A 16,838-nucleotide genomic window follows, 5' to 3' on the forward strand; every position below is an offset into this window, starting at 1 on the left:
GACGCACGGTGGGATGAGTGCAGTGTTGAAGTATGCGCCCCAAACCAAAAGGACTCTTCCCACGTTTTAGACGTGTTACATTTCCAACGTACAGTCGGGGAATATTTGAGCCAACAGACGCGGAACAGACCGACAAGATGTAGCACACATTGTTCATTTTAACGTAACCACGGGTGTTTACGTTATGAGGCCTTCTGGTCATTTCGGCTACTGTATGGCTACTGTGAACCTACACCAAACAAGAATGACAAACACATTTCGGGAGAACATCCGCCCACCTCCGTGCGTCGGTTGAGGTGGGCGGGGTTGGGGGGGGGGGGGTGGGGGGGGGGTTTGGTGGTAGTGGGGGTGTATAATGTAGCCCGGAAGAGTTAGTGCTGCAAGGGATTCTGGGTATTTGTTCTGTTGTGTTTATGTTGTGTTACGGTGCGGATGTTCTCCCGAAATGTGTTTGTCATTCTTGTTTGGTGTGGGTTCACAGTGTGGCGCATATTTGTAACAGTGTTAAAGTTGTTTATACGGCCACCCTCAGTGTGACCTGTATGGCTGTTGACCAAGTATGTCTTGCATTCACTTGCCGTAGATATTATGTGATTGGGCCGGCACGCAGATAGTATGGTGAAAAAGCGGACGCGACGACAGGTTGTAGAGGATGCTGAAGGCAGTGCCATCAGGGCACGCCCTCAATATTGTTGTCCGGGTGAAAATCTGTGAATGTTTGCCCCTTGGAGAGGTACTGAAATCCGGAAGTCTCCCGGAGAAATCGGGAGGGTTGGCAAGTATGCAGCTGAGCCGCATCAGAGTGATCAAAGAGCCGCATGCGGCTCCGGAGCCGCGGGTTGCAGACCCCTGACCTACTCAGTGGCCTAGTGGTTAGAGCAGGGGTCGGCAACCCGCGGCTGTAGAGCCGCATGCGGCTCTTTAGCGCCGCCCTAGTGGCTCTCTGGAGCTTTTTTTAAAATGTATGAAAAATGGCAAAATATGAGGGGGGAAAAAATAATTTTTCGTTTTAATATGGTTTCTGTAGGAGGACAAACATGACACCAGCCTCCCTAATTGTTACAAAGCACACTGTTTATATTAAACATGCTTCACTGATTCGAGTATTTGGCGAGCGCCGTTTTGTCCTACTAATTTTGGCGGTCCCTGAACTCACCCTAGTTTGTTTACATGTATAACTTTCTCCGACTTTCTAGGACGTGTTTTATGCCCCTTATTTTTCTGTCTCCTTTTGTCCACCAAACTTTTAACGTTGTGCATGAAAGGTGAGTTTTGTTGATGTTATTGACTTGTGTGGAGTGCTAATCAGACATATTTGGTCACTGCATGACTGCAAGCTAATCGATGCTAACATGCTATTTAGGCTAGCTATATGTACATATTGCATCATTATGCCTCATTTGTAGCTATATTTGAGCTCATTTAGTTTCCTTTAAGTCCTCTTAATTCAATTTATATCTCATGACACACAATCTGTATGTAATATGGCTTTTAATTTTTTGCGGCTCCAGACAGATTTGTTTTTGTATTTTTGGTTCAATATGGCTCTTTCAACATTTTGGGTTGCCGACCCCTGGGTTAGAGTGTCCGCCCTGAGATGGGTAGGTTGTGAGTTCAAACCCTATATAAATAGACTATAAAAATGGGACCCATTACCTCCCTACTTGGCACTCAGTATCAAGGGTTGGAATTGGGGGTTAAATCACCAAAAATGATTCCCGGGTGCGGCCACCGCTGCTGCTCACTGCTCCCCTCACCTCCTAGGGGGTGATCAAGGGTGATGGGTCAAATGCAGAGAATAATTTTTGCCAACCATTTCGGGTGACTACCTCTTGAAGCTCATCTAGAGAATGCCAAGAGTGTGCAAAGCAGTAATCAGAGCAAAGGGTGGCTATTTAAAGTTAAAGTACCTAGTCACACACACACTAGGTGTGGCAAAATTATTCTCTGCATTTGACCCATCCCCTTGTCCACCCCCTGGGAGGTGAGGGGAGCAGTGAGCAGCAGCAGTGGCCGCGCCCAGGAATCATTTTTGGTGATTGAACCCCCAATTCCAACCCTTGATGCTGAGTGCCAAGCAGGGAGGTAATGGCTCCCATTTTTATAGTCTTTGGTATGACTCAGCCCGGGTTTGAACTCACAACCTACCCATCTCAGTGCGGACACTCTAACCACTAGACCACTGAGCAGGTTTTGAAGCAACTAGAATTTTTCAAGTTATTTCACCTTTTTTGTTAAGTTGGCACGTTGTGTAAATGTGAAGTGAAGTGAGTTATATTTATATAGCACTTTTCTCGAGTGGCTTTTACACATTTAAACCAGTGTGAGTGGCACGGGGAGCAGGTGGGTCAAGTGTCTTGCCCAAGGACACAACAGCAGTGACTAGGATGGCGGAAGCGGGGATCGAACCTGGAACCCTCAAGTTGCTGGCACGGCCGCTCTACCAACCGAGCTATACCGCCTAAATGATAAATAAAAAGAGAATACAACAAATCCTTTTCAACTTATATTCAATTGAATAGACTGCAAAGACAAGATATTTCTTGTTCACACTGAGAAACTTTGTTATTTTTTTTTGTAAATATTAGCTCATTTGGAATTTGATGCCTATAACATGTTTCAAAAAAGCTGGCACAAGGGGCAAAAAAGACTGATAAAGTTGAGGAATGCTCATCAAACACTTATTTGGAACATCCCACAGGTGTGCAGGCTAATTGGGAACAGGTGGGTGCCATTATTGGGTATAAAAGCAGCTTCCATGAAATGCTCAGTCATTCACAAACAAGGATGGGGCGAGGGTCACCACTTTGTCAACAAATGCCTGAGCAAATTGTTTAAGAACAACATTTCTCAACCAGCTACTGCAAGGAATTTAGGGATTTTACCATCTACGCTCTGTAATATCATCAAAAGGTTCAGAGAATCTGGACAAAGCACTGCACGTAAGCAGCAAGGCTGAAAACCAACATTGAATGCCTGTGACCTTCGATCCCTCAGGCGGTACTGAATCAAAAAGTGACATCAGTGTGTAAAGGATCTCACCACATGGGCTCAGGAACACTTCAGAAAACCACTGCCAGTAACTACAGTTGGTCGCTGAATCTGTAAGTTTAAGTTATAACTCTACTATGCAAAGCCAAAGCCATTTATCAACAACACCCGGAAACGCCGCCGGCTTCGTTGGGCCCGAGCTCATCTAAGATGGACTAATGCAAAGTGGAAAAGTGTTCTGTGGTCTGACGAGTCCACATTTCAAATTGTGGACTTTGAGTTCTCTGGACCAAAGAGGAAAAGAACCATCTGGATGTGTTCTAGGCGTAAAGTGTGATGGTATGGGGGTGTATTAGTGCCCAAGACATGGGTAACTTACACATCTGTGAAGGCGCCATTAATGCTGAAAGGTACATACAGGTTTTGGAGCAACATATGTTGCCATCCAAGCAACGTTACCATGGACGCCCCTGCTTATTTCAGCAAGACAATGCCAAGCCACGTGTTACAACAGCGTGGCTTCATAGTAAAAGAGTGCGGGTACTAGACTGGCCTGCCTGTAGTCCAGACCTGTCTCCCATTGAAAATATGTGGTGCATTATGAAGCCTAAAATACCACAACGGAGACTGTTGAACAACTTAAGCTGTACATCAAGCAAGAATGGGAAAGAATTCCACCTGAGAAGCTTCAAAAATGTGTCTCCTCAGTGCCCAAACGTTTACTGAGTGTTGTTAAAAGGAAAGGCCATGTAACACAGTGGTGAACATGCCCTTGTGACAACTTTTTTGCAATGTGTTGCTGCCATTAAATTCTAACTTAATGAATATTTGCATAAAAATAACAAAGTTCTCAGTGTGAACATGAAATATCTTGTCTTTGCAGTCTATTCAATTGAATATAAGTTGAAAAAGATTTGTTGTATTCTCTTTTTATTTACCATTTACACAACGTGACAACTTCACTGCTTTTGGCTTTTGTAAAGTATGTTTTCAGTTATTTCACCTTCTTTTTTTTACATACAGTAACTCCACGTGTTCATTCATAGTTTGATGTGACAATCTACAATGTAAACAGTCATGAAAATAAAAAGGTGTTGGCCTGAAAAGAATCTTTGTCATCTCGTCAGGAGGAGACCAAGTGCTTCCAGTGCGACTCCAGGGACATCTACGACGTGGACCTCAGCCCCCTCAGCCACACCATCGAGAACGTGGTCACCACCTTCGCCCCCAACCGCCTCAAGACCTGGTGGCAGTCTGACAACGGTGAGACAATTTGGGAGGAGGAGGGGGGAGGGGGGGGGCATGAAATCACTCGCTCGTTCCCGTGAGAAGCCAAATAATGAGAAGGCGCGAAGTGGGAGGGGCAAGTTTAGGCTTGCAGGTGTGAAACAGGTGTGTGTGATCACCTGACAGGCCTTCAAAGGCAGTGTTTGAATAAACAATTTATGTGACGTACAGTATGGACTACAAGAGCAGACAGGAAGTGGTGTGAAGTTCATCAAACCACGTGTCAATCAGATGTCCCGCCCACATGTCAATCAGATATCCCTCCAATCAGCATGAAGTCACGCTTGGTTTGGAAAGCTCCGCTGGCGTGTGAGAACTTTAACGTATCGCAAGCAGGAATCTGCTTCTGGATTGGCTTTTTGGGAGTGGTGGGAATGTTGTGGGGGATCTGCAGATGGCTGAGAAGCAGCAGGAAGCTGCAGATGCTTCAGTTTGGGATTTCCTAATTCCTTCACGGTGTCCTGTCCAAGACTCTGGCCCAGGGTGTGTGTTTACACTTCTACGAAGTACAGTAGTGCTTGTCATACTAGTATACTTTTTTTTTGTTGCTAAATTAGAACTTTATATCCATCCATCTTCTTCCGCTTATCCGAGGTCGGGTGGCGGGGGCAGCAGCCTAAGCAGGGAAGCCCAGACTTCCCTCTCCCCAGCCATTTAGTCCAGCTCCTCCCAGGGGATCCCGAGGCGTTCCGAGGCCAGCCGGGAGACATAGTCTTCCCAACGTGTCCTGGGTCTTCCCCGTGGCCTCATGAATATTGATATATTTAAAAATATGTATTTAATATTTTAATAATGTCAAACTTTTCCTTTTATAATATCAACTTTATAATGCTCAATATGTATGGTTATGTTTGTGTAATGATGCCTTTATTGCCATGGATACAAATATATAAATGTATTTATTGTAAAATTACTACAATACCTCCTGATATTTATATTCATAGTTATTTTGTGTTAATCATGACTTTACTTATTTATTTATTTTTGTAAAATTACAAATTGATATTCCCAATATGTATGATTATGTTTGTGTATTATGCCTTTAATCAAATATATTTAAATGTTTCTTGTAAAAATACTACTTCATATCTCCTCATATTTACGGTTATTTTGTGTAGTTACGGCTTTATTCTCATTTTATTTATTTAACCAGGAAAGTCCATTGAGATTACTCATGAATATTGATATATTTAAAGAAAAATGTTTTAATATTTGAATAATTAATGTCAAACTTTTCCTTTTATAATAACAACTTTATAATGCTCAATATGTATGTTATGTTTGTGTAATGACGCCTTTATTGGCATGGATAAAAATATTTACATTTATTTATTGTAAAATTACTACTCAATACCTCCTAATATTTATATTTATAGTTATTTTGTGTAATCATGACTTAACTTTTTTTATTTTATTTGTAAAATTACAAAATTATATATCCAATATGTATGCTTATGTTTGTGTATTATGCCTTTAATCAAATATGTTTAAATGTTTCTTGTAAAAATACTACTTCAGATCTCCTCATATTTATGGTTATTTTGTGTAGTTACGGCTTTATTCTCATGAATATTAATATATTTAAAATGTATCAATGTATTGATTTCATATTTTTTCTAATAACAACTTTATAATGCTCAATATGTATGGTTATGTTTGTGTAATGATGCCTTTATTGCCATTGATCAAATATATTTAAATGTTTCTCCTAAAAATACAACTTCATATCTCCTCATATTTATGGTTAATTTGTGTAATTACGGCTTTATTCTCATTTTATTTATTTAACCAGGAAAGTGCCATTAATATTACTCATGAATATTGATATATTTAAAAATATATTTTTTAATATGTTAATAATTAATGTCAAACTTTTCCTTTTATAATAACAACTTTATAATGCTCAATATGTATGGTATGTTTGTGTAATGATGCCTTTATTGCCATGGATAAAAAATATATCAATTTATTTATTGTAAAATTACTACTCAATACCTCCTAATATTTATATTTATAGTTATTTTGTGTAATCATGACTTAACTTTTTTTATTTTATTTGTAAAATTACAAAATTATATATCCAATATGTATGCTTATGTTTGTGTATTTTGCCTTTAATCAAATATGTTTAAATGTTTCTTGTAAAAATACTACTTCATATCTCCTCATATTTATGGTTATTTTGTGTAGTTACGGCTTTATTCTCATGAATATTAATATATTTAAAATGTATCAATGTATTAATTTCATATTTTTTCTAATAACAACTTTATAATGCTCAATATGTATGGTTATGTTTGTGTAATGACGCCTTTATTGCCATTTATCAAATATATTTAAATGTTTCTCCTAAAAATACAACTTCATATCTCCTCATATTTATGGTTAATTTGTGTAATTACGGCTTTATTCTCATTTTATTTATTTAACCAGGAAAGTGCCATTAAGATTACTCATGAATATTGATATATTTAAAAATATATTTTTTAATATGTTAATAATTAATGTCAAACTTTTCCTTTTATAATAACAACTTTATAATGCTCAATATGTATGGTATGTTTGTGTAATGATGCCTTTATTGCCATGGATAAAAAATATATCAATTTATTTATTGTAAAATTACTACTCAATACCCCCTAATATTTATATTTATAGTTATTTTGTGTAATCATGACTTAACTTTTTTTATTTTATTTGTAAAATTACAAAATTATATATCCAATATGTATGCTTATGTTTGTGTATTATGCCTTTAATCAAATATGTTTAAATGTTTCTTGTAAAAATACTACTTCATATCTCCTCATATTTATGGTTATTTTGTGTAGTTACGGCTTTATTCTCATGAATATTAATATATTTAAAATGTATCAATGTATTGATTTCATATTTTTTCTAATAACAACTTTATAATGCTCAATATGTATGTTATGTTTGTGTAATGACGCCTTTATTGCCATTGATCAAATATATTTAAATGTTTCTCCTAAAAATACAACTTCATATCTCCTCATATTTATGGTTAATTTGTGTAATTACGGCTTTATTCTCATTTTATTTATTTAACCAGGAAAGTGCCATTAAGATTACTCATGAATATTGATATATTTAAAAATATATTTTTTAATATGTTAATAATTAATGTCAAACTTTTCTGTTTATAATAACAACTTTATAATGCTCAATATGTATGTTATGTTTGTGTAATGACGCCTTTATTGGCATGGATAAAAATATTTACATTTATTTATTGTAAAATTACTACTCAATACCTCCTAATATTTATATTCATAGTTATTTTGTGTAATCATGACTTAACTTTTTTTTATTTTATTTGTAAAATTACAAATTTATATTCCCAATATGTATGCTTATGTTTGTGTATTATGCCTTTAATCAAATATGTTTAAATGTTTCTTGTAAAAATACTACTTCATATCTCCTCATATTTATGGTTATTTTGTGTAGTTACGGCTTTATTCTCATGAATATTAATATATTTAAAACGCATCAATGTATTAATTTCATATTTTTTCTAATAACAACTTTATAATGCTCAATATGTATGGTTATGTTTGTGTAATGACGCCTTTATTGCCATTGATCAAATATATTTAAATGTTTCTCCTAAAAATACAACTTCATATCTCCTCATATTTATGGTTAATTTGTGTAATTACGGCTTTATTCTCATTTTATTTATTTAACCAGGAAAGTCCCACTGAGATTACTCATGAATATTGATATATTTAAAAACATATTTTTTAATATGTTAATAATTAATGTCAAACTTTTCCTTTTATAATATCAACTTTATAATGCTCAATATGTATGGTTATGTTTGTGTAATGATGCCTTTATTGCCATGGATACAAATATATAAATGTATTTATTGTAAAATTACTACAATACCTCCTGATATTTATATTCATAGTTATTTTGTGTAATCATGACTTTACTTATTTATTTATTTTTGTAAAATTACAAATTGATATTCCCAATATGTATGATTATGTTTGTGTATTATGCCTTTAATCAAATATATTTAAATGTTTCTTGTAAAAATACTACTTCATATCTCCTCATATTTACGGTTATTTTGTGTAGTTACGGCTTTATTCTCATTTTATTTATTTAACCAGGAAAGTCCATTGAGATTACTCATGAATATTGATATATTTAAAGAAAAATGTTTTAATATTTGAATAATTAATGTCAAACTTTTCCTTTTATAATAACAACTTTATAATGCTCAATATGTATGTTATGTTTGTATAATGACGCCTTTATTGGCATGGATAAAAATATTTACATTTATTTATTGTAAAATTACTACTCAATACCTCCTAATATTTATATTTATAGTTATTTTGTTTAATCATGACTTAACTTTTTTTATTTTATTTGTAAAATTACAAAATTATATATCCAATATGTATGCTTATGTTTGTGTATTATGCCTTTAATCAAATATGTTTAAATGTTTCTTGTAAAAATACTACTTCAGATCTCCTCATATTTATGGTTATTTTGTGTAGTTACGGCTTTATTCTCATGAATATTAATATATTTAAAATGTATCAATGTATTAATTTCATATTTTTTCTATAACAACTTTATAATGCTCAATATGTATGTTATGTTTGTGTAATGATGCCTTTATTGGCATGGATACAAATATTTACATTTATTTATTGTAAAATTACTACTCAATACCTCCTAATATTTATATTTATAGTTATTTTGTGTAATCATGACTTAACTTTTTTTATTTTATTTGTAAAATTACAAAATTATATATCCAATATGTATGCTTATGTTTGTGTATTATGCCTTTAATCAAATATGTTTAAATGTTTCTTGTAAAAATACTACTTCAGATCTCCTCATATTTATGGTTATTTTGTGTAGTTACGGCTTTATTCTCATGAATATTAATATATTTAAAATGTATCAATGTATTAATTTCATATTTTTTCTAATAACAACTTTATAATGCTCAATATGTATGGTTATGTTTGTGTAATGACGCCTTTATTGCCATGGATCAAATATATTTAAATGTTTCTCCTAAAAATACAACTTCATATCTCCTCATATTTATGGTTAATTTGTGTAATTACGGCTTTATTCTCATTTTATTTATTTAACCAGGAAAGTCCCACTGAGATTACTCATGAATATTGATATATTTAAAAACATATTTTTTAATATGTTAATAATTAATGTCAAACTTTTCCTTTTATAATAACAACGTTATAATGCTCAATATGTATGTTATGTTTGTGTAATGCCGCCTTTGCCATTGATAAAAATACTTAAATTGATTTATTGTAAAATTACTACTCAATACCTCCTGAAATTTATATTTATAGTTATTTTGTGTAATCATGACTTTACTTATTTTTTTAATTTGTAAAATTATAAATGTATATTCCCAATATGTATGCTTATGTTTGTGTGTTATGCCTTTAATCAAATATGTTTAAATGTTTCTCGTAAAAATACTACTTCATATCTCTTCATATTTATGGCTATTTTGTGTAGTTACGGGTTTATTCTCATGAATATTAATATATTTAAAATGTATCAATGTATTAATTTCATATTTTTTCTTTTATAATAACAACTTTATAATGCTCAATACGTATGGTTATGTTTGTGTAATGATGCCTTTATTTTCATGTATTATACTTTATATTATACATATATTCTAAATTCTACGGAGCCCCTAAAGCAGGGGTCGGCAACCCGCGGCTCTAGAGCCGCCCCAGTGGCTCTCTGGAGCTTTTTCAAAAATGTATGAAAAATGGAAAAAGATGAGGGGGAAAAATATATTTTTTGTTTTAATATGGTTCCTGTGGGAGGACAAACATGACACAAACCTCCCTAATTGTTATAAAGCACACTGTTTATATTAAACATGCTTCACTGATTCGAGTATTTGGCGAGCGCCGTTTTGTCCTACTAATTTTGGCGGTCCTTGAACTCACCCTAGTTTGTTTACATGTATAACTTTCTCCGACTTTCTAGGACGTGTTTTATGCCACTTCTTTTTCTGTCTCATTTTGTCCACCAAACTTTTAACGTTGTGCATGAAAGGTGAGTTTTGTTGATGTTATTGACTTGTGTGGAGTGCTAATCAGACATATTTGGTCACTGCATGACTGCAAGCTAATCGATGCTAACATGCTATTTAGGCTAGCTATATGTACATATTGCGTCATTATGCCTCATTTGTAGCTATATTTGAGCTCATTTAGTTTCCTTTAAGTCCTCTTAATTCAATTTATATCTCATGACACACTATCTGTATGTAATATGGCTTTTATTTTTTTGCGGCTCCAGACAGATTTGTTTTTGTATTTTTGGTTCAATATGGCTCTTTCAACATTTTGGGTTGCCGACCCCTGCCCTAAAGGAACATGGGGGAAATATTTTTTTGTATAATTTTTTATTTTAATTTTTTTTAGACATGAATCTCGTGCGCATGAGAAAGTTTCTCGTGCGCACGAGATACATGTCTAAAAAAAAAAAAAAAAAAAAAAAAAAATTTTAAATATTTTTTTTATAACTTTTTATAAAGTTATAAAAAAATAAATAAAAAAATATTTCCCCCATGTCCCTTTAGCAAACTTTTTGACTCGGGGGGCCGCATTGGGTTAAAAAAATTTGGCCGGGGGCCAGGCTGTATATATATATATATATATATATATATATATATATATATATATATATATATATATATATATATATACATTGTCTTTATAAACCGTTTTGTCATTTAACATCAATTAACATTGATGTTCATCAACATTTAACATTGTCACGTTATCGATGGGAAAATTCATTTTTAGACAATATGATTTGCCTGAGTGGCTAGGAGACACCAAGAGTAACAAGCGGTAGAAAATGGATTAGAAAGGAAAGATTAAAAAAAAAAAATTAAATAAATAAAAAATAATATTTAACTTGGAACTTCCTGTGGGCCGGATTTTGGATGCTGGGGGGCCGGATCCGGCCCGCGGGCCGTAGTTTGGGAACCCCTGATTTAGGGGCTCCGTAAAATTCTATCGAATGATTTGTTTTATTTTTTGTGTGCAATCGTTCCCTTATTATCTTGAATACTATAATTTTTCCTTTTAAAATGACTATTCTATTTTACCTAAAGACAATTTTATTGTAATTATAGTTATTAGTACAGTAATAAGACAGTGTTAAACATTTGTGAAGTAAACGTCTTCTTGTTTGTTTTAAGGCCAAAGGTCGTTCCTTTCGTCAGAGCTCGTTAATCACTTGTTTGTTTGGCACGCATAAATATTTGAAACGTGCGGCAGCTGCGTGTGGACACATCTAACAGGAAGTGCCGATGTCCGTTTCCTGTGTGCAGGTGTGGAGAATGTGACCATCCAGCTGGACTTGGAGGCCGAGTTCCACTTCACACACCTCATCATGACCTTTAAGGTGCCCCTCCTCTATCACACACAAGTCTGTGGTGGTCCCGTGAGATAAGTGCGGCAGCTGTGTGGAGGAATGTGGAAGAGTGGTGGGAAGCGAGGAAGGAGGCGAACAGAGCGAGTTCTGTTGGTTTGATGGCGTCCAGCTGGAATGACATCACGCTACGTCCCAAATGGTGTTTTTGTGTGTGTGAGAACATGGCTTACCTTCCCCGCAGACCTTCCGTCCCGCCGCCATGGTGATCGAGCGCTCCATGGACTCCGGGAAGACGTGGCACGCTTACCGATACTTCGCCTACGACTGCCGAGCCACCTTCCCCGGCGTGTCCCCGGGGCCCATGGTCAAAGTGGATGACATCATCTGCGACTCGCACTACTCGGACATCGAACCTTCCACCGAGGGAGAGGTCAGTCGGTCCTCACGGGCGCCAAAATGTACGCCGGCGGGAAAAGTACTCACCTCGTTTTTCAAACCAGGTGATCTTCCGGGTGCTGGACCCTGCCTTTGAGATCAAGGACCCCTACAGCTTGAGGATCCAAAGTAAGAGCTGGACTCTGTGAGCCTTTCAAAGTGGTGATATGATAAGACAGTCACTTCCAGGGAAACGGGGTCAGACAGGAAGAACGCTGAAAGGAATTTCCCACGTGGAAGCGGAAATGTCCGAGTACACAAACCCTTCAGTCCGTACTCGCAATGCTTGTCCAAGTGAAAACTTACCCCAAGGTTGTCCAAGTGCAGGATTTTTGTGGCCCCGTTGCAGGATGTCATAATACTCCAGTAACACGCTAGGGAAGGCCTGGGCTATTATTTTGACTCGGGGGGCCAAATTTAGAGAAAAAAATATGTCTGGGGGCCGGTACATTTATATATATATATATATATATATATATATATATATATATACATATATATATATATATAATGTATAGCCGCAGTTTTTGTGGTTTATCCGTTATACGATGCTCAAAACCAGGGTAGAGCGGAATATACGTTAGGTCAGGAAAAAACAGAGGCTATTTCATCCCTACAAGCCTGTTTCGCAGGTTTCCCTGCTCTTCAGGGGATTCTAAATGATACATATACAGTATATTCTAAATTCTATAATTACAAATAAAAATCCCATGAAGAGCAGGGAAACCTGCGAAACAGGCTTGTAGGGATGAAATAGCCTCTGTGTTTTTTCCTGACCTAATATATATATATATATATATATATATATATATATATATATATATATATATATATATATATATATATATATATATATATATATACACACACACATATACATCCATTTTCTACCACTTTTCCCTTTCGGGGTGGTGGGGGGTGCTGAAGCCTATGTCAGCTGCATTCGGGCGGAAGGCAGGGTACACCCTGGACAAGTCGCCACCTCATCACCTGGATATATATATATATATATATATATATATATATAAATAAACATACATATGTATATATACATACATACATATATATATATATATATATGCACATGTATATATACATACATACATATATACAGTATATACGCACACCTGTATATATACACATACATTCATATACACACACACACACACACACATATACATATGTATATATATATATATATATATATATATACATATGTACTGTATATATATATACATATATATATATATATATACACACACACACATATATATACACGTATGCATATATATGCACACACATATTGGCTATTAATTAGTCATTATTAAGTACTTATTAATGCCTTCTTCGGCATGGCCTTATTATACAACCAGTAAGCCATTAACTAAGAGTCTTCTCTCAATAACCTCAGAATTATTGCCTATTAGTAACCCTAACCCTAACCCTTATATGTTCCCCTAGTGTCCAAATAACTCTAAATTAAGTCTTTGTTACTTAGATTATGTTCCCATACTAAAGTGTTACCATATATATATATATATATATATATATATATATATATATATATATATATATATATATATATATATATATATATGTATATATATATAAGCTGTGAACATCTGCTGTATAGTATGTGTGCTTGGGACTAATACAAAACCTCACAATAATGTCTGATTGAATGCTAAAAACGTTATGACAGATCACCTTAGAAAACGGAATGGAATTTTAAATTTCTTTACTGAATGAGACACCCAGAATGTACATGAGAATAAAGAATGTGTGATTTACAATATTAACTATGAAGGATAAAACACTGAATATTGACAACATATTTTACAATCAAGCGAAACGCAACAAAAGAGCAACAAACAGCGAAATATGAACGCGGAGGGTAAAAAAACTCTCCACCTACAATCTGATATATCTGATATATCACTAAGCTTTAGAACTTTGTTGTAAAAATCTCCTTCCGCGTCTGTCCCTGACACCCACATTTCAGGCTCTGGAATCACTCTGTGGAAACGCTCCCCACCCACACTGCTTGGTGCCTCGTCTGACCTGCTGTGACTTAGATTATTACCATAGTAACTAATTAGATGACCATAGTAACTAATTAGATGACCATAGTAACTAATTAGATTACCAAAGTAACTAATTAGATGACCATAGTAACTAATTAGATTACCATAGTAACTAATTAGATGACCATAGTAACTAATTAGATTACCATAGTAACTAATTAGATTACCATAGTAACTAGTATATCATGCAAAAGTGCAGATTCCAACCATTGAAATACTTTGAGTAGTTGAAGACTTCCGGTCATTAGAAAACATCACTGCACATCATAATGGCAGCTACACTTTACATCTTAAAGATCTAAAAAAAATGTTTGTGAATGTCCAGCTAACCCACAATATAAACAGCGTACCTGCCCAATCACGTCATAACTGTAGAATGATGGAGGGCGAGTTCTTGGTTTTTATTATGTGGGTTTATTGTTAGGCAGTTTCAGTAGGCAGTAACGTCCTCCCAGCGTGGCAACAACACACAACAACAGCAGTCACGTTTTTGTCTACCGTAAAGCAGTTTGTCTGCCGTAAACAGCAATGTTGTGACACTCTTAAACAGGACAACACTGCCATCTACTGCATTTGATGAAAGCACTTTTGTGCGTGCCACACAGCAATGCATCATCAGAGAGGGTGTTCAGCATGGTTCGAAAAATAGTGACAGAGAATAGAACAAGGATGGACAATTCAACCCTTAACTCAACAATGAGTAGATGAGTGTTTTGTGTGTATATGTGTAAATAAATGAACACTGAAATTAAAGTATTTATTTTATATATATATATATATATATATATATATATATATATATATATATATATATATATATATATATATATATATATATATATATATATAATAAAATAAATATATATTTATAGCTAGAATTCACTGAAAGTCAAGTATTTCTTATATATATATATATATATATATATATATATATGAAATACTTGACTTAGTATTTCATCAAGTATTTCTTATATATATATAATAAAATAAATATATATTTATAGCTAGAATTCACTGAAAGTCAAGTATTTCTTATATGTATATATATACAGTATATATATATATATATATATATATATATATATATATGTATATATATATATATATATGAAATACTTGACTTAGTATTTCGTCAAGTATTTCTTATATACATATGTATATATATATATATATGTATATATATATATATATATATATATATATATATATATGTATATACAGTATATATATATATATATATATGAAATACTTGACTTGGTGAATTCTAGCTGTAAATATACTCCTCCCCGCTTAACCGCGCCCCCCCACCTCCCGAAATCGGAGGTCTCAAGGTTGGCAAGTATGACAGTAATGCATTACTTTTTGGTGTAAGTAACTGAGTTAGTAAGTGAGTTACTTTTGAAATAAAGTAACTAGTAACTGGTTTTCAGTAACTAACCCAACACTGGTGCTTGCAGACATGCTGAAGATCACCAACCTGCGCGTCAACTTCCTGAAACTCCACACACTCGGCGACAACCTTCTGGACTCGCGCAAGGAGGTGACGGAGAAGTACTACTACGCGCTCTACGACATGGTCGTCCGCGGCAACTGCTTCTGCTACGGCCACGCCTCCGAGTGTGCCCCGGTGAACGGAGCGCCGGCGGGGGCGGAAGGAATGGTGAGCGGTGCGAGTGTGAGCGCTCAGCAGAGAGCGACTGTGTTCTTACCAGTGTGCTGGGCAGGTCCACGGACGCTGCGTGTGCAACCACAACACGGAGGGTCTGAACTGCGAGCGCTGTCAGGACTTTTATCACGACCACCCCTGGAAGCCCGCTGAGGGCCGCAACACGCACGCTTGCAAGAGTAAGACCCTCAAACGGGACCGCATTAACATTAAAAAACACCAACCCCGGACTCTCTTTCCTCCACAGGGTGCGAGTGTAACCAGCACTCCGCTTCCTGCCACTTTGACATGGCCGTCTACGTGACCACGGGCAACGTGAGCGGGGGGGTGTGCGACGACTGTCGGCACAACACGGTGGGGCGCCAGTGCGAGCAGTGCGCGCCCTTCTTTTACCAGCACCCCAACCGAGACTTGAGGGACCCCCACGTCTGCCAGCGTAAGTCCTTTCACCTGTAAAGTCTGATTTTGTCTCTAATCCAACTCTCGCCGTAGCGTGCAGCTGTGACCCGGTCGGCTCCCTGCAGGGGGGGCTTTGCGACTCCAGGACCGATGTGGCCTCTGGTCTCATCTCAGGCCAGTGTCGCTGCAAAGCCTACGTGGAAGGAGAGCGCTGTGACCACTGTAGACATGGACACTACGGGCTGGGACAGGGACCAGAAGGATGTTTGGGTATGCAAACGCCATCTAAATACTGACTTACAAACCCCGTTTCCATATGAGTTGGGAAATTGTGTTAGATGTAAATATAAATGGAATACAATCATTTGCAAATCATTTTCAACCCATATTCAGTTGAATATGCTACAAAGACAACATATTTGATGTTCAAACTGATAATCTTTTATTTTTTTTGCAAATAATAATTAACTTAGAATTTCATGGCTGCAACACGTGCCAAAGTAGTTGGGAAATGGCATGTTCACCACTGTGTTACATGG

At 35.7% G+C, this 16,838-nt stretch overlaps 1 protein-coding gene across 2 annotated transcripts in view; it reads left to right on the forward strand.

The window, feature by feature from the left end:
• Positions 1-16,838, forward strand: part of lamb1b (laminin, beta 1b) — a 69,931-nt gene that overhangs the window by 6,204 nt on the left and 46,889 nt on the right. For both annotated transcript variants that reach the window (XM_061983642.2, XM_061983644.2), the window contains exons 3-10: positions 4,119-4,254; positions 11,672-11,745; positions 11,957-12,145; positions 12,216-12,279; positions 15,692-15,894; positions 15,959-16,079; positions 16,148-16,336; positions 16,393-16,569. In XM_061983642.2, the coding sequence (XP_061839626.1) occupies positions 4,119-4,254; positions 11,672-11,745; positions 11,957-12,145; positions 12,216-12,279; positions 15,692-15,894; positions 15,959-16,079; positions 16,148-16,336; positions 16,393-16,569 (1,153 nt within the window). The remainder of the gene's footprint in view (positions 1-4,118; positions 4,255-11,671; positions 11,746-11,956; positions 12,146-12,215; positions 12,280-15,691; positions 15,895-15,958; positions 16,080-16,147; positions 16,337-16,392; positions 16,570-16,838) is intronic.

This window comes from Nerophis lumbriciformis, linkage group LG25 (genome assembly GCF_033978685.3).
Source record: "Nerophis lumbriciformis linkage group LG25, RoL_Nlum_v2.1, whole genome shotgun sequence".
Classification (NCBI taxonomy): domain Eukaryota; kingdom Metazoa; phylum Chordata; class Actinopteri; order Syngnathiformes; family Syngnathidae; genus Nerophis; species Nerophis lumbriciformis.